At 37.7% G+C, this 24,285-nt stretch overlaps 1 protein-coding gene across 2 annotated transcripts in view; it reads left to right on the top strand.

The window, feature by feature from the left end:
* The window catches only part of NR3C1 (nuclear receptor subfamily 3 group C member 1), a 71,483-nt gene that overhangs the window by 29,017 nt on the left and 18,181 nt on the right, over positions 1-24,285 (top strand). For both annotated transcript variants that reach the window (XM_058171503.1, XM_058171504.1), the window contains 2 exons: positions 8,405-8,568; positions 15,287-15,403. In XM_058171503.1, the coding sequence (XP_058027486.1) occupies positions 8,405-8,568; positions 15,287-15,403 (281 nt within the window). The remainder of the gene's footprint in view (positions 1-8,404; positions 8,569-15,286; positions 15,404-24,285) is intronic.

Here is a 24,285-nt window from a genome sequence, read left to right as displayed (position 1 = left end):
ATCCACAATAGCTGTGCCTTTTTATTAGCACCAAATTGCAAAGCCTTCCTTCCTCCCTTCCTTCTTTCTTCCTTCCTTCCTTCCTTCCTTCCTTCCTTCCTTCCTTCCTTCCTTCCTTCCTTCCTTCCTTCCTTTCTTTCTTTCTTTCTTTCTTGAATAATAACTGTTAGGAATATATCAGCTTGTCATTTAATATTTTAATTACTTTTTAAAAAATAAATTTACAAATCAGGCAAGGAAATGTGGGCCACTGCTGCAGTGTCTTAACATGGAGCTCTTTGAATCCTGTGTATTCAATAACTAAATGTTGGTATCAATATTTTATAGGTTCCAAGAATAGAATAAAGAATCTCAGCCTTTTTTGCATATAGTTCCAAGCATAATATTATTTGTTTGCGACTTAGCTTAAGGTGAAAATTCACCATGGGAATGAAACTATGAATTCTGTTTTGTCAGAAAACTACATTTTGAAACTACAATTGACTTATGAATCATGGTTTGTTTGAAATATGGCTTGTTAGCGCTTTAGTTGGCATTTTACCTTATTCCTTATTGGTTTTGTGTTATCTTTGTTTCTTCTGATTGTCGGCATAAGAAATTGAGAAATCAGACTAGGAATTAACCAAAAATTGTGCCATTTGTCTGTAGAACTGTTTCTGGATTATTCTTATCTTGTTACCCAAGAATTGTGTCCATATGCTTTGAGATGTTACCAGAATTACAGTTAGAATTGTGCAAAATGTTTTGTGGTTGAATTACTATAATCCCTTTTCTGACTTCACAGGAGATATTCCAGAACTGTAACTGGATGTATATGCGGCATGATAATTTCATGCAATGTTTTACAGACAAGTAATTAACAAATTTACTGGGATAATATTGATTTATCTAAAGGAGGATAGAAAGCACGCCTGCTTTAAATACTAGTCTGATGAAATTACAATGCAGCAATTCTGACACAGGAAAAGCAGCACATATATTGTCCCAAAGGTGCTTTTTCAAGAGGCAACTGAACTTTCTGGTTTTTCTTTGAAGACATTTTGCTTCTCATCCAAGAAGCTTCTTCAGCTCTCTTGGATGAGAAGCGAAACATCTTCAAAGAAAAATCAGAAAGTCCAGTTGTCTTTCAAGCACCTTTTGGACAACCATGACCTGGATGATATCTTCTGATAAAGTGTTTATTATCAGAAATGCCAGCGTGATTATATCCAGCTGTAAAAGTAAAGTATATGCAAATATTGCAAAAACTTCTATGTTCTGTAAAGTACTTTCTTCCCTGAGTATAATGAATTAAAGAAACATCATTGTTTTTGAGTCTTGTAATATAGAATGATTGCTATGATAAGCATACCAGACTGAAGATATGTATGTATATATGTATGTATGTATGTATGTATGCATGTATGTATATACACACACCCTTACGTAATGGTATAATACAAAGTTTACATTTCACTTACCCTAATCTTTACAAAAGAAAAGTTCTTTCAATGTTTTTTTCCTGTGGTTGGCAGTAAAAGAAATGCTCAAAATGAAATTTTAAAAGCATATTCTGTCATATATGGCACTTTGAAAATTTAATAAATGCAGAACAGAATTGTTTTTATTCTAGCCATGACAGTGATTCTTAGGGACTTTACAAATCATTTGAAAGGCTGATACTCATTGATAGGTATTCTATTCTTGCACACGCAGGTATAAAGAGCAACAATTAACCCTCACTTTCATAATATTATAAATCTATTCATAAACTCTCAAAAAGCCATAGTTTCAGATTTGAAAATTTAAATAAATATGGCTTGGAAATACATGTCCAACTCTACCTCAGTGACTGTTCGTAAATATCTTGACAGTTATCTTTAAGACCTTAGCGTATGAGAATGTGCTTATAAAATACTTCATAGAATGTGTATAAAGTAATGTGGTTCCTGGTTTTATTTTTTTTTTATAAGAAGTGGCCACTAGATTCTTGTTAAATGTTACTGAATAACCCACGAGCTGTTGGGTCATCTTATCAGAGATATTTCCTTATCTAAACAGAAAAACAGAATGATCACTGGGCAGATTTCTATTATTTTGGTTTTTAAAAAGGGCCTCTGATGGCTCAGCAGACTAAGTCTGTCTGTCATTAACACAGCTGCTTGCAATTACTGCAAGTTCAAGTCCCACCAGGCCCAAGGTTGACGCAGCCTTCCATCCTTTATAAGGTAGGTAAAATGAGGACCCAGATTGTTGGGGGGCAATAAAAAAGTTGACTTTGTATATAATATACAAATGGATGAAGACTATTGCTTAACATAGTGTAAGCCGCCCTGAGTCTTCGGAGAAGGGCGGGATATAAATTCATATTTAAAAAAAACACATTTTATTAAAGAAGAAAGATGTGTAACAATATAGATGCTTTTTGTTTTACAATATTTACAAATATTGTTTACTGACAATATTTGTAGTTGATCTGCCATTCTTTAGGAATACTGTAATGTTTTTGCTCCTTTTTTTCTCACCATAATATGCAACATACAGCTGGCCATGCTGGAATACCACTTTCTCCAGATAAATCAGCACATTCTAGATGGCTGTATTGGAAACTGTGTCCCTGAAGAGGGACATCTTCCCCTTCTGAATATTAAGCATAATTCTTGGAATCATGACAGTGTCATTTTTAAACACACCAATATCTTACATTTCCAGTGAGGTACTTTGTGAACAACTTTCTCTTCAAATAGAATTGCAATTAATTTTGACCAATCATTTGACTGCTGATTAGAAAACGTTTGTTATATTTCTGACCAATTTGGATTGCATGTCATTGTAATAAAAAATGGAGCGTTGCCAGACTTCCATATATACATCTTGGAATCTTGACATTATTCCATTATATATTATGGTCCATCAGCAAAGGTTGAAGAGAGATGCACCTTCCGATGTTTCTAAAATCATTATCCTTCAATGGGCCTCTGTATGTTGTTGATCTCAAGGTTGCTTGATTCATTCACATGTAACTCAGCCTCTCACCTTCATTCTTAGCAGCTATGTCAACCACGTAGTGTTGAAATACACATCCTCCTCTTAGAAGGTTATTAAACTCATTCTCATGAGTTCATTATTCAGTATGCATAGTGACGCATTGCCATTAATGTCTTGTTTGTCATTTGGAGCTGATGATCCTAGCCATTCTCTCCAAGAGGAAAAAAATGTATATATTCAAAGCTGTGTGAGTCGAGGAGATACAGTGTATGAGTTTCATTGTCATAGTCGTTTCTCCAATATCTTAACAATCTCACATTGATTTCCAACTTTCTGGACTATACCTATTCTCAATTCTATGCTGTTTTGAGGATCCATGAAGCAAATTTACCGTATTTTTCGGAGTATAAGACGCACCTTTTTTCCCAAAAAAGAGGGTGAAAATCTGGGTTTATCTTATACACTGAATGTAGCCCCACCCAGCTTCTCAAACAGAGGTTTCAGAGGCTGAAAAAAAGCATCAGAAACGAAGCTTCAGAAAAGAAATCCCAAACAGAGCTTCAGAAAAGAAGCCCCCAAACAGAGATTCAGAGGCTTTTTTTCTGAAGCTGTTTTGCAGGCTTTCAGAGGCAGAAAAAAAAGCAAGGCACAGTACTCACAACCAAGGAACTTGTTGCTAAAATTCACCTCTGGAACAGCTGATTGGGGGTATTCCGGGAGGCCAATCCACCTGCCAATCAGCTTTTTTCTTATTTTCCTTCCTAAAAACCAAGGTGCTTCTTATACTCCGCTGTGTCTTATACTCCAAAAAATACAGTAAATATATTTGGCTTGCTTGTTGGAGTCTGACATTAAATGCCCAATATAATGATGAATAATCATTGATTATTCAAACCTTGAATAATCATAGAAAGTTTCCATCCATTCCTCATTGAAAAGATTTTTTTTGGCACCAAAGAATACCATTTGGAAAAATCGGTTGCATTGTCTGATGTTTTTCCTGAACTGATCCACAGTAGGTTCATCATTGCTATGTAAATTGAGAAATTTGTTGGGCAGAGGTTGTAATTGCCTATCCTGACCTTTCCCTTCATTACAGCAGAAATTGGCAATTTCTCCAGGAATAAAATACACAAGACTGAGGGCAGATTTTGGCCATGAAACCAATAACGAGAAATATTGTGTCATACAAGTTGTGCATTTTGCCTCACCCTTTCTCTGTTGAGGGCTTGTAGTTGAAGTAGGATATTGTCATGTTGAGGGATTCTCACAGTATTTAATATATTTTTAATATATTTGCAACATATTCTCAAATTGACCTTTCCTTTCCTTCTCATTCTTTTCTTGTCATCCTGTACCCTATACCTTTCCTTGTGCTTCTGGAAATGTACAGCCCTTTTATCCTCTGTTTCTTCCTCTCTCCATCTTCCATCTTCCATTTCCTCTAAATGTCTCTTTATCTCAGTCAGAACTTCCTATACATCCCTAGCTGTTTTCTCAGCTGCCCCACTCCACTTTTTCTTCTCATTGGAATGGTGAGTGAATGCACTTTCACTTATCTTATTTCTGAAAAGCTCTTAATTTCCTGTGCTCTAATTGATCTGACAATTTTGGTGCATGAGATCCTGACTAATGTTTCTCTAGGCTTGTTGCAATTGGCTCCCTGAAATCTAATGTGTATGTATGTCTGAGCTCCAGTTTCTCCTACTGTAACATTTTGAACCTCAAGGTATCGTGTATGTTACATGTTACCAAACCATAATTTAAGCATTTCTACACAGCTATGTTGACTGCTGCTAAAAACTATAGGAAATCCTTGCTTAACATCCATTCATTCAGCTACCAATTTGAAGTTATGACAATGCTAAATGAGTGGTATTTACACCCAATCCGCCAAAGTTGGAGTGCCCCAAATGCCTGATCAAAATTCAGGTGCTTGACAAGCCACTTTAGAACTGCAGGGGCACTTCAATTCCCCCTCCCCCCATTTCTGCCCTTTTGGCCGTATGCACTCTGCAGGCCCTTCTACCCTGTGCTCCATTGCCCCCAGATGACTTTCACCCCTTCTTGCTCCCACAAGCTGATGTAGTGTGCCTGGTCTTCGGTTTCCTTGTGAGACCACAGGAAAAAAGGCCTTATATAGCCAGCAGCTGCCTTGCAGAGGGCTAGACTGGGCACACCTCAGCAGCAGCAGGAAAAAGAAGGCAGCAAAGAACAAGAAGAGTCCTCTGGACACAGAATCCATGGAGTTGTAGGTTGGCGAGGGCAGTGGGGCTGAGTCTTCCTGCTGTGCAACTGGCTTGGGATGGTTGTGTCTTGCATACCATGCTGCTTTCCAGGGATGGCTGCAGCTTTCAATTAGGCTGGTATAGCTGCTTGTGTGTTCTCCCGCTCCAGTCCAACCCAAGCCCCTAATTCCCCATTGACTTTACTTATTAGAAGCCCATATGAAGTCATGTGGAAGTCATTGCTTAACAATGGCGGTGGGGACTGCTGGAAATGCAGTGGCTAAGCAATGCATTTATGTGACATTGCACTGTGCAATCGCATTGTCTAGTGACAGAAATTTTAGTCCCAATTATTGTTAACAAAAAAACTACCTGTAATGTTTCCTAGTTTACTTTAGGATCTCAGAAATAAACTTGGGATATTCTGGGTGATATTTATGGGAATATTTAATCTGGTCATCATAATCATCATCATCATCATAATTTTTGTCATAATCTTGTTTTGGAGGGCTATGGTAAACCTTATTGGCCTTGTTTGTGATAATAAACCGCAGAAGCTTGGGCTCATATATTTGATCTCTAATACTGTATTAAGGTAGAGATACCAAGGTTTAGGTAGAAAAGAATCTGTATTGCTGATTAATGTGATAGAGGAAAGGGTTGCATAGGCCATTAAGCAAAAATATTTTTTGGAGCTCAAACCCAAATAAAGTTCAATTTTTTCAGCTTAATTTATAATTAAGAAAAGTCATATAATTTTTAATGTTTCTGAAAAATCTGTAATATTTATTTCTAAATCATTTTTCTGCCTGTAATTTTAACTATAGATTGCTTTTCTCATGACTGATAGTAATTGTTTAGATCTGGCACTCCAATCCTGATTCTTTTTGCTTTCAACATTACAACAGTTTTACAATTTACAACAGTCATTTAGTGACCACCCAAGGTTACAACAGCACTGAAAAAAGTGACTTAAGATCTTTTTTCACACTTACAATAGTTGCAGCATCCCCATGGTCATGTGATCAAATTCAGATGCTTGGTAATTGGCCTGTGACAGTTGCAGTGACCCGGGGTCATGTGATTACCTTTTGCAACCTTCTGACAAGCAAATTCAATGAGGGAGCTAGATTCACTTCATAGCTTTGTTATTAATTTCATAACATTGGTGATTCACTTAACAGCTGTGACGAGAAAGGTTGTATATGGGGTAAAACTCACCTAAAAAATGTCTCATTTAACAACAGAAATTTGGGGCTCAATTGTGGTTGTAAGCCATGGTGGTGCAGTGGTTAGAATTCAGCACTACAGGCTGCCAACTGCCAGCCATTCGGCAGTTCAAATCTCACCAGCTCAAGGTTGACTCAGCCTTCCCTCTTCCGAGATCGGTAAAATGAGGACCCAGATTGTTGGGCACAATATGCTGACTCTGTAAACCTCTAAAAAGTACTATAAAGCGGTCTATAAGTCTAAGTGTTATTGCTATTGTAAGTTGAGGACTACGTGTAGTCCTATAACTATCCTATGAAATTATAGAAGTAAAGAAAAAAAACTCTGAAAGTATCATGTGTACATATTGAAGCATTCTGTTGTTACTAATGGCCTCAAGACAACGCTTTTAAAAGATTAAAGCTGTCTTGGGTAGATTCTAGCTGATATTCTAACAGTATTTGCTAAGATAAAACTCCTAGCAAATTTCCTTTCTAATTCAGAAATAAATACCCAGGTTGCTTTATAACTTTGATGTTAACTTTCATTTAATGGAAATGATTGCATCAGAATTTCTAACTTCCTTCAAAAGCCAGCTCAGTTCCAGATGTTGCTGTGCCAGTAATTATGTAATGCTTCTTCCTCAAGAAAGTATTGTGGTTTTATCTCTCTGAAAGTATCATGTGTACATATTGAAGCATTCTGTTGTTACTAATGGCCTCAAGACAACGCTTTTAAAAGATTAAAGCTGTCTTGGGTAGATTCTAGCTGATATTCTAACAGTATTTGCTAAGATAAAACTCCTAGCAAATTTCCTTTCTAATTCAGAAATAAATACCCAGGTTGCTTTATAACTTTGATGTTAACTTTCATTTAATAGAAATGATTGCATCAGAATTTCTAACTTCCTTCAAAAGCCAGCTCAGTTCCAGATGTTGCTGTGCCAGTAATTATGTAATGCTTCTTGCTCAAGAAAGTATTGTGGTTTTATCTCTCTGAAAGTATCATGTGTACATATTGAAGCATTCTGTTGTTATTAATTTCATAACATTGGTGATTCACTTAACAGCTGTGACGAGAAAGGTTGTATATGGGGTAAAACTCACCTAAAAAATGTCTCATTTAACAACAGAAATTTGGGGCTCAATTGTGGTTGTAAGCCATGGTGGTGCAGTGGTTAGAATTTAGCACTACAGGCTGCCAACTGCCAGCCATTCGGCAGTTCAATTCTCACCAGCTCAAGGTTGACTCAGCCTTCCCTCTTCCGAGATCGGTAAAATGAGGACCCAGATTGTTGGGCACAATATGCTGATTCTGTAAACCTCTAAAAAGTACTATAAAGTGGTCTATAAGTCTAAGTGTTATTGCTATTGTAAGTTGAGGACGTTTTCAGCACAAAAAACGTGCTGAAAAACTCGGCTTATACTCGAGTATATACGGTATTTCGGCCATTGCAATTTAGTGTCAATTGGAAGGTCTTTGAATCTGGTTTCTAACTCAGAGCAAATGTCTCAGAAATAAATACCCAGGTTGCTTTATAACTTTGATGTTAACTTTCATTTAATAGAAATGATTGCATCAGAATTTCTAACTTCCTTCAAAAGCCAGCTCAGTTCCAGATGTTGCTGTGCCAGTAATTATGTAATGCTTCTTCCTCAAGAAAGTATTGTGGTTTTATCTCTCTGAAAGTATCATGTGTACATATTGAAGCATTCTGTTGTTACTAATGGCCTCAAGACAACGCTTTTAAAAGATTAAAGCTGTCTTGGGTAGATTCTAGCTGATATTCTAACAGTATTTGCTAAGATAAAACTCCTAGCAAATTTCCTTTCTAATTCAGAAATAAATAGAAATAAAATCTATTTATTTTATAAACTTATTTCTGAACTGCTTTTTGATCCCAGAAAAAAAAAGAAAATAAATTTTGGAAATATTCGTATAACTTTTCTTGTGTTTGGATTCCTTTTTGAAATGTAATTTTATTTGAAATATTTATTTAGCCCTGGAGTAAGATCTGATGTGAGCAGTTCACCATCTACCTCTTCAGCAACTACGGGACCACCTCCCAAGCTTTGCCTTGTTTGCTCAGATGAGGCTTCTGGGTGTCATTATGGTGTCCTGACATGTGGTAGCTGCAAAGTATTCTTCAAAAGAGCTGTGGAAGGTAAGAAGCAATATGATGATTACAATCTGAGTCATTAGGATTTTATTGTATAAATAATTAATGTTTTCTTCCAAATCCATAATCTCAGTACAACTATTTTTTCTTGAGGAATTAGTAGCTTATTATAAAAGTAGACAAGGATTCTAGTTCAAATGAAAAGTAGCAAGAGAAATCATGCAGGAGTACTACACTCGGGTGAAATCCGACCTGTTCAGACCGGTTTGCGTGAACCGGTAGCAGACATTTGACCTGGGTTGCTGAAACGGTAGCAACTGCTGAATGGCCATGCCCCCGAACCAGTCGCCATTCGCTCGCCCCACCCAGTCTCTGCTGTGCAGTTTACCTGCCTGAAGCAGTGTGGCCCAACTGAGCGGCCCTGATCTGCCTGCCAGGTAAGCCTGCAAATCAGAGCCTAGCTAGCTGCCCCTGCCCCCCCACCACCATCTCAGCCTGCCTCCCCTACTCCCTTCCTCACAGCCTGCAGTCCTTCATGCTTCCCTGCCTTTCACGCAGCCTTCTTGGCAATCTCCATGGCCAGCTTGCGAAGGCAGACAAGCAGAAGGCTGCATGGAAGGCAGGCAAGCATGTTGGGACTGCCCGGCCGCAGGGAAGGGAGCTAGCAGCCTACTCCCTTCCCCACAATCCTGCCATGTTTGCCTGCCTTTCATGCGGTCTTCACGGCTGTCCCCATGGCTAGGCCCGCTTGCGAAGGCCTCCCCTACTCCATGGCCCATGGCTCCAATATGCTTGCCTGTCTTCCACGTGGCCTTCCCAGCATCTCCGTGGCCAGTTTGCAAAGGCAGGCAAGCGGGCCTGGCCACGGGGACCACTGGGAAGGCCACATGGAAGGCAGGCAAGCATGTTGGGGTCTCCCGGCTGTGGGGAAGGTAGCTAGCAGCCTGCTCCCTTCCCCGCAGCCCTGCCATGCTTGCCTGCCTTCCACGTGGCCTTCCCGGTGGTCCCCCACATCTGCCTTCCAAGGTCAGCGTCCAGCCCATGACGGAGATGCGCTGCTTCCAGCGGGTAGGCAGACAGCACTTGGGGGAGATGCAGCTGCTGTGCTGGGGCTGAGGGGTGGCGGCAGTGCTTCGGGAGGGTGGGCAGATGTCCACAGATGCAGCAGCTCCAGGACATCTGCCTGCCCTCCTGGAGCACCACTGCTGCTGTTTGCTTTCTTCCTTCTACCGCCACTGCTGGGGCCGAGAGTGCTGCCCATTGGGATGGGCATGCTGAATACTCCGGCGGAGGCGAATGAGATCTAGAAGGTAAAGCTGATGCTGGCAGTGGGGGAAGAAGACCCGCTGCAATCAGCCAAGAAGCTGCCTCGGGGAGACGTAGTGAGGCTCGCTTACCTTTTGGGACTGGCGCATTCAGCTTCCGCGGGGCCTTCGGATGACTATCACCCATTTGCCTTCCCCTCCACCTTGGGTCCTGCTGCCCACATCTAGCCCATGATGGGGAACGCGCCGCTTCCGGGCTGGGCCGCCTGCCCTCCCGGAGCACTACTACTGCTCGCTTTCTTCCTTCTCCCGCCACCACTGCTGCTCAAACAAGGTATGTTTGAAAGAGAGAGAGTATGTGTGTGAGAGACAGAAAGAAAGAGAGAGAGAGAGAAGAAAGAAAGAGAGAGTGAAAGAGAAAGAAAGAAAGAAGAAAGAGAAAGAAAGAAGGAAGGAAGGGAGAAAGAGAGAAGAGGAAGGAACCACCACAAACCCTGGCACTAGACATGGCTTCAGAAGACTCTTTGAAACAGCACAGCAATCTAGGGCTGGAAGGGATCTCAGAGGTCATCTAGTCCAATCCCATGCAGCAGCAGGAAACTTTACGTTATCTGGATTATTTTGGTACTTGTAACAGAGAGGAAAATTGCCAGAAAGGAGAAGGAGTTTACTAGGACAAGACTGCCATGCAGAGAAAGGCAGAGATAGTCCTTGACTTATGATCACAATTGAGCCCAAAATTTTGGTTGCTAAGCAAGAACATTGTTAAGTGAGTTTCACCACATTTTACTCAATCCATGACATCTCCTAGCTCTAACAGTGAGTGACATGAGTGACGTCAAGTTGGCCATGCCCACCCTGGTCATATTATCACCAAGTCATGCCCACCCTGGTCATATGACCACCAAGCCATGACCACTCCGGTCACATGACCACCAAGCCACGCCCACCAAGCCACGCCCCCAGAACTAGTAGGGAAAATTTTTGGATTTCACCACTGACTACATTAGTACTGTAGCATAATGCAGCTGCTTAAAACTTCCCTGCATCTACTTTGCAACCTGTCTACAGTCTTCTAGTCATGTTTGTGCATGCAGAGAAGACAACTCTGTGGAGTAGTGTTGAAGCAAGGTGGAACAATATACAGAAGATTTAGAGAAGGTTTGATTGCTGTTTTGGACCTCCAAATTATGAATCTATCATGCTGCTTTGTTTGCGGTATTTTGTCCAGAAATCTTCAGAGGGCTAGTGTTTAGGAACCTTTTTTGTTCTTGAAGAAGCTGAACAGGCTTATGCCCTCTAATCCAGCTTTAAACTGAATCGGGAAAGAATGGTTTGTTTTTACATTATAGAATCTCCAATATCCCTTCTCTGTCAGTTTCCCCTAATCTCCTTGACCAGCTTTCACTGTGATGTTGGGAGATAATACTTACCTCCCTCCCTCTCTTTATTTTTAAGAAATCATTATTGCTCTCTAAATTTGTGTGACAGTGGATGGAAATTAATCAAGGAAAGAACCAACCTAGAAATAAGAAGAAATTTTCTGATAGGGAAAACAATTAATTGTTTTAAACTTGCCTCCAAAAATTGTGGTGCTGCTAAAGTGGAGGTTTTTAAGAAGAGATTTGGCAACCATTTGTTTGAAATGGTATAGGGCTGTGGTGTCAAACTAGCAGCCCAAGGGCCGGATACATCAGGCGTAGGCCACGCCCACCCCAGCTCCGCAAATGAGAAAAACATCATGAAACATTGTGACGGCAATGTGACGCCATGAGTTTGACAGCCATGATATAGGGCTTCCTGCTTGAGCAAGGGGTTGGACTAGAAGACCTCCAAGGTCCCTCCTAACTCTGTTATTCTGACCGTAATAAAAAGAGGTCTTTTATCATTCATTGCTTTCTCTTATTTTTGTTGTTTTTGCTCCTGTTTAATACTGTTGCATAATTCAATTTGGAAAGAATCTGATCTTTAAAAGCTATAGTTAGATTTAATTTGCTGCCAAGATTTGCTTATACTTGAATCTCTGGTTCCATAAAAATTCCAAAGGTTTTAGTTTGCCCACTTCATATGCTCCAAAACCCAAATAGTTTCCTCCCTGCTCTTTTAAAGTGGTAAAATCGATATATCTTAAAGCAGCATTTCAAAACTAGATTTCTCTAACTGGCCTTGCTAGTAAGCTTACTGTAGTATTTCCAGCTTCATGTAAGCTAAAAAAAAGGCAGATAATGCATCATTCCTTTCCTGAGAAAAAGATACTGATAGAAATCTTAAATTGAATTTTTCCATAGTTACAAAAAATACAGTTTTGCTCTTGTTCTAATAAGCTGTATGTTGGAAAGACAATGTAGCACTATTTTTTTTTTTTTTGCATTTATATCCCGTCCTTCTCCGAAGACTCAGGGCGGCTTACACTATGTCAAGCAATAGTCTTCATCCATTTGTATATTATATACAAAGTCAACTTATTGCCCCCACCAATCTGGGTCCTCATTTTACCTACCTTATAAAGGATGGAAGGCTGAGTCAACCTTGGGCCTGGGGGGGCTTGAACCTGCAGTAATTGCAAGCAGCTGCTGTTAATAACAGACTGTCTTAGCAGTCTGAGCCACTCAAGGACCCTTGAGTGAAAACCAGTTTGAAAACCAGTTGAAATTACATATATATGGGTGAGCATACACATGTATAGTTATTAAATACTTTTCATTTAACCAATTATTTTTCATGGCAATAAATCAAAACCCAAATTTTAAAGAAGGAATGAATAATTCCCAAGTTCTTTTAATATCACTCCTAAAGAATCCTCCAGAGAATTAAATTGCCAGCCTCCAATACAAAACCAATATCAAACTGGGGTGCCAGTTTGGCCTAGTGTTTAAGATTCCATGCTAGAAAGTAAGAGACCATGAGTTCAAATCCTACCTTAGCCATGAAAGACAGCTGGGTGACTTTAGACCAGCCCAACCCATCTCATAGGATGGCTGTTGCAGGGAAAACAGGAGGAGGAAGGTGTGTTATATATTTTCACTGCCTTGAATTATTTGTAAAAACAATAAAGGTGGGGTGCAAATAAATTCAGTTTTCTGGAGGCATATTACACTGCAACAACTAAATTAGATGGCTAAAAAGCAGGCAGGGATAAAGGGGAGGAATACGGTACTTTGTATAGTCCCATTCTGCATCCCTCTGACAATTTTTCTTCTTCCTTTTCTGTTGTTCCTAATGGCCTCATATCCTTTTGATGAGTAATGCATATCTAGTTGCACTGGTCTCATTCAGTATGGGTTTTGATCATCCCTGTCTTGGTGCATGCACAGTTTCTTCCACAGTACTGTCTTTGCTCTCTTCATCCAGCAGTATTCTTTTCCTGGAGCAGCTGGTAAAGAATAATGGAGTAAGACTGTAATGTGTTTATCTTATAGAACATATATAAATAAATAAATAGAAATAATGTACATTCAAAAAAAGTCTCCCAAAAAAGTTATTTAACTTAGAGTCTCAATGTTCCTAGCTTTAAAATTGAGTTAATATTTTATATATTTATGTTATATTATTTATATTATATTTATATTAAGCTTGCTACCCTTATATTTCCCTGATGTCAGCATGATGTCTTTAACTATTACATCAATTTGGGAGAGTCTTGCCTTCATTTGTCTACAATTTGGTGTAATAGTTAAAGACATCATGCTAGAAACGGAGAGACTGAGAGATCTGGTCTTGCCTTAGGCATGAAACCAACTGGGTGACTTTCGGCAAGTCACTCTCTCTCAGCCCTAGGAAGGCGGCCATGGAAAATCTTTCCAAGAAAACTTCAGGGACTAGCACAGGCAGTCTCCAGAAGTTCAGTGCTGACTAAAAATACGAATGCTCACACAGAGACGCACATTCATGGACTGCAGAGTCTAGAATTCCAAGATAGGATGGCTATTTCTGAGAATTCTGGATGTTAAAGGACACAATATCGGCAGGACTGAAAAAGATGCAAATGGTAATAAATTCTAATCTCTGAGCCAGTTTTTTTTTTTGGGGGGGGATGTGTGTGTATATTTTATATGGTTACCATAGATCCATATTGTAGTAAGTTTTACAAAACAGATTGTCCAGGCTTGAAAGTTCCATATGTCAAAGATGGAATGTGATTAGAGAGATGAGACTGATATATGCAGAATTTACGTTACCTATTGATATGTCCTTTTCCTTAATTGTCTGCATGAAAGGGAAGGAGGTTGCAATCATTCATGGGAAGAAAAGGAGTATATTCTGTTTATACTTAGGAATACTGGAGTGCCAAGTATGGACACAATTTGCTGGTCCCTGTGTGTGTGTGACAAAAGATTTTTAACTTCTATTCTAACAAAAGCTTTTTTGTAAAACATCTGTTAACAATAAATATAAGAAAAGAGAAGAAAACTTTATTCTAAGTACTGCAAGGAACACAAAACAGCCATAATCATGAATGATGATGTGATACTTTCATCACATATAAAAATAATATGTAAGTATTTAGTAAAAGTAATCACATACAAAATTTTAATGATATTTTCTTATGTTGAGAAATGCTGGTAGTTCTCAGTTTATGACCAATCATGTAATGACAGTTGAAAGTTCTGAAAAAGTAACCTGATTGCCTCATCCTTATTGTCATGTGATCACAATTCAGGCCTTTGGCAATCAGCACACATTTACTATCAGTTGCGGTCACATGTTCACGATTTGCAGATTGTTTTTGGTCATTTCTGGCAAAAATGTCCATTGGGAAATCTGGATTCACTTAATGACTGCAGCAATTCACTTAATGACCAGGTGTAAAATTTGCCGTAACATTTGGTCCAACAACGTATGACGGAAATTCCACTCCGAACTTTGGTTGTAATTCAAGAACTACGTGTACATATAGAACAATATTGGGCAATCTCTTATAAGACTTTATAAAATAATAAAGAAATGAATGTTATAATTGTAAACTCCATATATAAAGGAGTTCCCTTTGGTTTTTCCTCTATTCAATAATACAATTAAGCTGGGTCAGATCCAGAAGAGAGAAAAACATGAAACACTAGTCTAGTAGAGTTTTCTGCCCTTGCTCAATTGTTTACTTGCAATGGTTTGAACAATATTTTATCTTCAATATGTGGGTTAATTAAATATGTGTTGTTAAAGCAGCCGCTAAATTTGTAATTCTCAGTATTTTGACACTAAGCTATCATATTACAAATTAATTAATAAAGAAATAAAAATTCTTAGTTTCTATGCTGTGCCTAGCTTTTTTTATTTTTATTTTTACCCTTGAAATTGAATTACCTTTAGTACTAGATTCCATTCAGCAACATCATTACAACATTTAAAAACCACACATTGAATTTCTAAATGCTTGATTGAAGGAATTTATGAATGTATCATTTGGATGGATAATATGCATGCTGCATCTTCTTTCTTTTCCTCATTTGATAGTGTTTATATTTGTTTCTAATTATAATTTCTGTTCTTTTTAAATGCAGGACAGCACAATTATCTCTGTGCTGGAAGAAATGATTGTATTATTGATAAAATTCGGAGAAAGAACTGCCCTGCTTGTCGCTACCGGAAATGTCTTCAAGCTGGAATGAACCTTGAAGGTAAATTCTAATACTTTCTTTTGTTACTGCTTAGACAGGAGTAGGATTGTAGGTATTACTTTTCTTTTCTTTCTACTTAATTTTTTTAAAAACCAGATATGCTCTGTGTACACTGTTCTAGTCGTATCATTGCTGTTCATGAATTCTTCACCAAATCCACTTAGATGATTTATGTATGTTGGGTTTTCATTGTTCTGACATTCATGCATCTTATGTTGAATTTTAGGATACTGCATACCGTATTTATCAGGTTAGGCCACGTTTCGTGAGTTTTTAGCTCCTATTCAAATCTAAAACTGTTGGCAGGAATAATACACACAGATGCTTAAACTAATGACCAAAGTGTTGTAATGCTTACAGTATATATTTATTACTGCTTATATTTGTCATATGCCTGCATTATTCTTCATAGAATTGAACGTTTTTTCTGCATTCATAATTTAAACTTTTCTTCATCTTCCATATTGTGTACTGAAGTTCTCTTTTATGCTAAACAATTGTAGCCTGATTTTCTATGTGTGTAAATTTCTAATGTTAAGGATGTGCGCCAGCCCCGAGCTTTGGACATTATTTAGTGATTTAAGAAATAGCTTAATTCAACAAAACCTAATCGAAAGACCCCCAAATTCAACTTAAGAGTCAAATTGTACAACAACCTCTTATTAATTATTATTATTAATTGAATTACAGAAACAGCAGCCACTTTTTTGTGGGGATGATAGGTTAATGGGGGGTCGCTTTAATGTGTTTCAGTTTGGGTTTCCTGCCGGTAACAGTTCTACATTATCACTGACAAAGTAACAAAGTTACTTTGTTTTGGGAAAGTTGTTGAGAAAATAGTTTGGACTATAGTTACGGTTATGGATGAAAAAGATTATCTGGATCTCTTTCAACTAGATTTCAAGCGTAGTATAGGATTGATGCCACATTGGTGACTCCTGTTGAGGACCTTTGGCTGGATTAGGATACAGATTCTTTTAGGTCTTTGTGGGCTTTAATACCAATTTGAGTCAATGGGGAGAGAGTCAGTTTTACTCTGAATGGAATAGTTCTTCCCAGACACATCTGAGCTGCAACTTGAGGCTCCTTCCAGACTGATAGTTCCAGGCATAGTAGCAAGTAGAAGCTGTGGTCATGTGCTTTACACAACTGCATCTTCTGACCTTTCTTTTAGATCCTTTTCTTAACAAATTATTCATGCCTTTGTCAGCTGGGCTATTGCAGTATGATCTACATGGGGATGTGATTGAAAGTTTCAGCTGGTGCAACATGGAGTCATCCAGGAAGATAATAAATGCACCAATGTTCACCTACATGACACCACTAATACATCCTGCAATTAGCTCTGGCTAAGAATTGAAATTACAACCAGAAGGATACAAGTTGAATCTGCCTATCAAATAAAATATGGAAAAGAGGGTCAGCTGAGGGAATGTCATGTTCAGTGACCTCAGTTTAAATGTTCTCAATGATGATTTCACTCCTTTGGAATAGTTTAATTTTGCATATACTATTCATTCTTCCTTACTGCTTTTGGGGAGCCAAAAAATATGGGTATTTAGAAAGATATTTGAAACAAGCAGAACCATGCTACTCTGAAAGTATAAGACTGTAATAAATCGATTGATTGAATGGTGATGCATCAAACTAATTGTTTATGGTTATATTAATTGATTTTTGTTTTTAATGTCCTGATACTAATATTAAAAGCCACTCAGTCTCCACACATGGTATGGCATATGCTGATTGAATAAACAAATAAATATGTTACTCACAGTGTTACATCTTCTAGAATTTTAAATTTGGGGATTTCAGTGAAATAGGCTTAGGATTCAATTCAATAGGTTCAGAGGATTGTATAAGAACAGAAGAAGTTTTAGCATATATTTGTTTCTTTTGTATAAGTACAGTAAGCAGGCAACACAGATTGGGAGGTAAAATGATGATGAATCTGTGTTTTTTTCCACCCTTTCCTTTTTTCTTATATGGAGAGGTTGGCAAGAAATATTTTTATTTATTAGTTTCCCACCACCACCACCTTTGTTATTTGTATCAGTAACTCATGGCAGTGGATATACATAATAATACATAATATTCCTCTCTCTGCTTATTTTCTCTACAACAACAACCCTGTGAGGTGCGTTAGGCTGAAAGAGTAACTGGTCTAAGGTCACTCAGCTGGTTGTCCTGCCTAGGGCAGGACTAAAATCACCAGTCTCCTGGTTTCTAAGCAACCACCTTAACTATTACACCAAATTGACAAAAACACTTGGTTTTTTAGTCATACTATTTCTGTATTGGTGGTCTATAAAGTACCAAATCGGTAATGAGTCTGCAGAAAGGCTGTTTCAAATTCAGTATCTGTCCATATGATTCACCTTGAGGTTTCACTAAATCTCCCTACTTCCTCCTCCCCTTCTCATGTTCAGTTCTTTATTTCCTCAATGTTGCCTACTTACTGTCAATTCACTCTTCCTTTTACCAGTTACTCCATTGCAGAAAACGCCACACAGTGATGCAGCAGGATTGTAACTCTATTCCTGACATGGAATGGATGCTCTGGATAGCAATTCTAGTTCAGCAGGGTTGCTCTTGAATGTGCAACTGGGTGTTTCACCCATTTTCCCTGGGTGTTTATACAGATATGAATGGAGAAGATAGCAGGAATTCTGCCAGTCGTTTCTCTGAAACTTCCCCATATTACATTGAATGGAGGCCAAGATCCAATTAAAATAGGTTGTAGGGCAGTGCTTTTCATAGCCACATGCTTTTATCCTGATTGAAGGATAGGAGGAAAGCAGACATGAGGAAGAGTTCTAAACAACTACGGTTTTGTCACGGTGTCATTCAGAGTTTTTGGAATTGGGTACCATCCGTATGTTAGCGATATCACAGTTTTCCATCTAGCTCTAAGATAGCAATCAACACCTCTGAACACTACTTATGTTTGATAATGAGAGAAAACAAACTGAAATCTAAACAAGATGGTACTTTTAGTAATTAAAAAACTAAATTGGGGGTGTGTGTGAAGGTTCAGCCTGTTTGGATAGAGTTTATTCCCCTGAATGATAGTCTGGGAATACTCCCTGATTTTTACCTAATTCTTTATTAAAAGCCAGTTGAGAATTCTGGGGTGGTACACTTTTGCACAATTACATTTGTTGAGTTGGCAGAAACTTTTCCTGATTTAATCAGATCTAGAGATAGTGAGTGATCTATGCCTGTCCATTTGGAATATTCAGTATACTCTTCATGGGTCTAGAAATAGTTGGTGCAAAAACTCAGTATGCTATCTCGTTACCAACCTGTCTATTCATTGAGAACTGCAGAAGAGGCCCTTTTAAAAGATGACCCTGCTGCCTGAGACTTTTTTCCTCTGGTGTGTAGGAAATGGCCTTTTCATATACCATTTCCAAGCTGTACAGTACAATCTCTCAGGAATTCATTTTATGCCTATTGTGTCAGCATTTTAAAAAATTGTGAAGATCTAGCACTTTCACCATCTTTTTAAATATTGGTTGAGAATGGTATTAATGAAATTTATATTTTGCATTGTGTTTTTTAAAAAATGGTTAGCTGCCTTGAGTCTTATTTCAGCAGAAAATCAGGATATAAATAAACATATGCTTATATACACACTAAGGAAGGAGCATGTACGTTCTTTGTTAATTCTGCATGTTCTGCTAAATTCTTTTATAGTATATATGAAACTACAAATTCTATGACATTTAACCTTTTAATTATTTAACACAGTGCTTTGAAACTTAAAATAGCAAAACAAACTCAATTTTTCTGAAATACTGCTCTATCAGGAAAGACCTAAATGAAATTTTTAATTTTTTTAATGAACTTGGCCTGTATTCTTTATACTTAACAGTGTTAAGAACAAGCTGCATAGAACAAAATAAAGCTCATGAGTGAATAAACATTTAAAGTGAATATGCTATTAGAAAAAAATTTAGAATCTAGTCCTATGATGTGAATACTGAAAGGCAAATTCACTAAATTCATTAGATCATAGCTAAAGGCATGATTGGGTTTCCAAAAATAATGTTTATATGTTGGTATGTTTCTAGTTCTGCAGTAATTTTATTCTGAAAAAAACTATGTAGCAATTATATAGTTTATATTTGAAATATAATAGAAAATTAAAATCTAAATTTCATCTGAAATAGTAGATGTTACTGATAATTTCCTGACCTTGCAAGCCATTCTTATTTTTACCATTTCATATATTAATTACTGTTTTGATTCTCTCTCTCACCCAGCCATAACTTTCTTGTTTGCTCTTCCTTCTCTCTCTCTCTCTCTCTCTCTCACACACACACACACACACACACACCACACACACACATACGGAGTGAAATCCAGCAAATTCTGACAGGTTCTGGAGAGCTGGTAGCGGAAATTTTGAGTAGTTCGGAGAACTGGTAAATTCCACCTCTGGCTGACCCCAGAGTGGGGTGGGAATGGAGATTTTTCAATATCCTTCCCCTGCCATGCTCGCCACGCCACGCCCACAGAACCAGTAGTAAAAAAATTTGGATTTCATCACTGCGTGTGTGTGTGTGTGTATGCAGTGATGAAATCCAATTTTTTTACTACTGCATATATATATATATTTGCAGTTCAGTCCTCATACTCTTTCTCTATGAAAGCCACCATCACCACAACATCATGGTAATTAATTTTTATATTCAGTCTACATTCATTCTGCAACTATTCATTATTAGCCCTAACTTTTCTTCTCTTAGCATAGATATTTAAATATCCCATTCCTGTTATATCCAACATTTCTGTTCCATTCCTGTTCCATTCAATGTTTAGTTTCTGATGATATGCTCTTCCCAACTCAGTTTTCATAATACTCATAATCTACCTACCCTCATTTTTACACTTTAAAATTTCTCTATACATTTCTCCATTTTTAGTTAATATTTTTAGTTAACCTAGAGTACCAGACAATATATACTTGCTCTAGTTATTCATTTCTGTATAAATTGTTGTGTTAACTTTTCTGTCAAACACAGTTACTACAGATCATAGCATGATTATACATGTACTCATATTACCAACAGTTTCTTGATTGTGAGATAGTGGCTATATAAATCTGGTGGATGGATAAACAGACTTCTAACTTCACCAGATGTATTCCTCATACTTTATATTATCCATAAATATATCAAGCAACCCAGGGGATATTACATATTCTCGTCTTACTCCCTGCTCAGTGTTGGACCAGTGGCTAGGCATTCCATTGATTCTTACTGTATTTCTGTCTCACAATATTGAATAACCCACCATCAACTCCATACCCGTATAACTATACACTCTCTACCCATAATGATAACCTAATCACTTTATCATAGATTTTCTCTAATTTAGCAAACATGCATTTTTTTCTCACGGTTATACACCCTTTAGTGACTTGCTAAAGAGCAGAAGTTACATTTGTACATTTCCTGCCCAGCCTTATATCGTGCTTTATTTATTTAAACAGTCTTTCAGTCAGTTTACAAGGTTGCACAATTTGCAAATGTGACTTTGATTGACTAACATCAGGTTAAAAAAAAATGCATGCCCAAGGCCACTCACATATCTACCTGATAAATTCCTTAAGAAATAAATTTTTGTAGTTGTCATTTTTGGCACTCTTTTTATCAACATTCTGCCAGAGTTATTATCAGACAAAATAAAACGACCTTCTTGTAGATTCACTCTTACTACCTTTCCTCTTTTTTATAGGGACACAGTAATAACATTCTTAAGGAGCACAGTGGCTAACATGATTAGGAGGCTGAGTTGGAAGCAGGGGTGAAATCCAGCAGGTTCTGACAGGTTCTGGAGAACCAGGAGTGGAAATTTTGAGTAGTTCAGAGAACCGGCAAATACCATCTCTGGCTGGCCCCAGAGTGGGGTGGGAATGGTGATTTTGTAATATGATTCCCCCAGGAGTGGGAAGGGAATGGGGATTTTGCAGTATCCTTTCCCTGGAGTGAGGTGGGAATGGAGATTTTGCAATATCCTTCCCCTGCCATGCCCACCAAGCCACACCACGCCCACAGAACTGGTAATAAAAAAATTTGGATTTCACCACTGGTTGGAAGTTAGGGAAGCCCACGTTAAAACCTGAATGCTGCTGTGGAACGTGAAAGGAACCCCCAACTGAGTGTCCCCTGGGCAATGGTGATGTCAGTGGCTAATCCTGGAAGCACCTCGGTGCTTCTGACACGAGTGTGATGTGAGGGCATTGCATTATGTGTGTTGGCAGGCGCACGCACACTGTTGCACACACGCTTTCGGCATTCGAGGAAAAAAGGTTCGCCATCACTGCTATACACTATACACATTTGTCTTAAATTACATAGACAACACACAATACATTGTCACTGCATGGACAATATTGGTCTCATAGGCTACATAATAGGAAACAGATGATGGAAAAATGCAATCCAGTTGGTAAAACCTCTTCCACTTTTGGAACAGACCATGAATTGTTGATGTCAGATGTATGAATTAAACTTGTTAATTAAATACAGTACAGTAAATGTGTCAGCAAGACACTCCACGGAGAATATAGACTACAAGAATAAAAAATCAGTACTTTTGTTCTTCCTAGTATTTTTTTCTGCAAATTTGGGTCAACTTTTTCAGATCAACGAAGCATTGATCCATTGGTTGCCCCAGGAATTGACCAACCAACTTGTCACCTGACCTGACATTATGAGCTAATAAGACAGTGTGACTTGTCCAAGGTCAGGCAGCCGGTTTTCATGCCTAAGGCAGGACTAGAACTCCCAGTTTCTACTTCAGTAGCTTAACACCTCTTTCTACTTCTCTTTCTCTCTCTCTCTCTCACACACAGGCACACAGAGTATGCCTTAAAAATATGAAGGAAGGGAGAGGAATCCAAAATTTCAAAGCAGAAAAGATCCAAGTGGCTTTTACAACAAGCTGCTTTCATAATCAGAATAGGACAAAGAACAAAAGCCTAGTGCAATAAAAAGATATGGTGATTGAATGTAAATTTCCATCTCAAATAAGAAACAATAATATCAAATATGTCAACAAATAATAAGAAAGGGGATCCGAAAAATCACTTTCAATTTTTTTATTAATTTATCAAAATATAAAACAGAAGTACAAAGAAAAAATATACAAAAAATTAAGGTAAAAAAATAATGAAGAGTAATCATGGAAGTTAACCAATAGAGGTAAATGAGAATAAAGAAAGATGGAAAGATTAAAACCCTTTGCAGATAGGAGTATTGAACGTGAGTAACATTTATAAATAGTGAAAGAATATAGTCAGGGACTACTTCTACTAGAAAGTGAAATATAATAAGCAGTGAGCCAGCTGTCAAATAGGAAGATTGTAAGAATAGATGAAATTGCCCATTGAATAAAGTTACAAAAGAAAGAATAGCTGAACTGCCAGCAGTTTCATATTAACAAGGAACAAGACTGTGGCCTAACAACTGGGAAAATTCAGTGTGTACAGCTATACCAAAGAAAAGAGATGTAAGAAATGCACAAACTACTGCACCATTATATTAATTCCTAACATAAGGAAACTTGTAAAATCTTAAATAATAAAATCAGATGTAAAGAAAGAAATATTTTTTTATTTTTTTATTTTTATTTGCATTTATATCCTGCCCTTCTCCGAAGACTCAGGGAGGCTTACACTTATACAATTTATATTAAATTGTAAGCTGCCCATTTAGGTGAGATGGATAATGTAGACCACGGGTGTCAAACGCACAGCTTCACATTACCATCCCTGTGACATTTCACAATGTTAATTTTCCTGGGGTGGGCGTGGCCTGCATGTGACACATCCGGCCCGCGGGCCTCCAGTTTAACATCCCTGATGTAGACATTTGATAAATAAATAAATAATGAACAGATTTCAGAAAATGTAGGACTGCCTTAGCTAATGTAATATGGATAATATAGCATTACTTACTATAACAGGTCCCTGTCGATGAAGCCAGAATGCAGAATGTTTTAAGACTAATGAGTGTGGCAGAATGCATTTACATTTTTTGTGAGGAATATTTACAGTAAACAAGAAGCTCCTATAAGTACTTAATTTGGAGAAATGGTTCAAATTAGGGGTGGGAGTGAAACAAAGATGCATATTTCCCTCATATTTATTTAACTTACACAGAGAATAAATTATAAGAATGGGATCAGAAGAAATTGCCAGAGGGAATAGAGAACTGCTGGTTTCAAAAAACAGTAAGAATGGGGATATGCAGACACTATTTTGTTAGTTGAAAGTAGTAAGACTGGAACAACTTGTTGAAAATTCACAAGTAATATTAAATATTAAATGACAAAAAATAATATCGTACTGTGTGCTTAGTGACAATGTGGTCTATAACAAAGAAGAGAAGGTAGGTACAGTACTGGCTTTAATTTTCTTGTCCTCAAGAATAAAGGAACCCATGCTGGAAAGCATAGAAATTAATTTTAAAATGAAGGCTATGACAAATTCAGGCAAGATCATGAAAAGAAAATGTTCTGAGAGAGGAGAATAATTAAAAAATGATCTTTCTAGAAGTAATGTACAATTGTGAAAGCTGGATCCTGAAACAGAAAAAGAGAAAGAATGAGATACTTTCAAATTAAGAATCTGTATTTGGATAGTAAGAATACTGTGGATGAAAAGAAAACTCTTGTCAGGCAGCCCTAGAACAAATAAAGACTGACTCTTCTCTGTAAGAAGAAACTTGTGTGCCTTGAATATGCACCATAAGCAAATGTTAAAATAGGAAAAAAACGGAATTGCCAAATCTGAGGAAAGAAGACAGCATTGACTCTGAATAAAGTGGGCGTATGTCATCAAAGAGATTATTTGTAAGAAATTCAAAGTA

This window comes from Ahaetulla prasina, chromosome 2 (genome assembly GCF_028640845.1).
Source record: "Ahaetulla prasina isolate Xishuangbanna chromosome 2, ASM2864084v1, whole genome shotgun sequence".
Taxonomy (NCBI): Eukaryota; Metazoa; Chordata; class Lepidosauria; order Squamata; family Colubridae; genus Ahaetulla; species Ahaetulla prasina.
The sequence above is the reverse complement of the archived record's forward strand: the minus strand, read 5'-3'. Positions and strand labels throughout refer to the sequence as shown.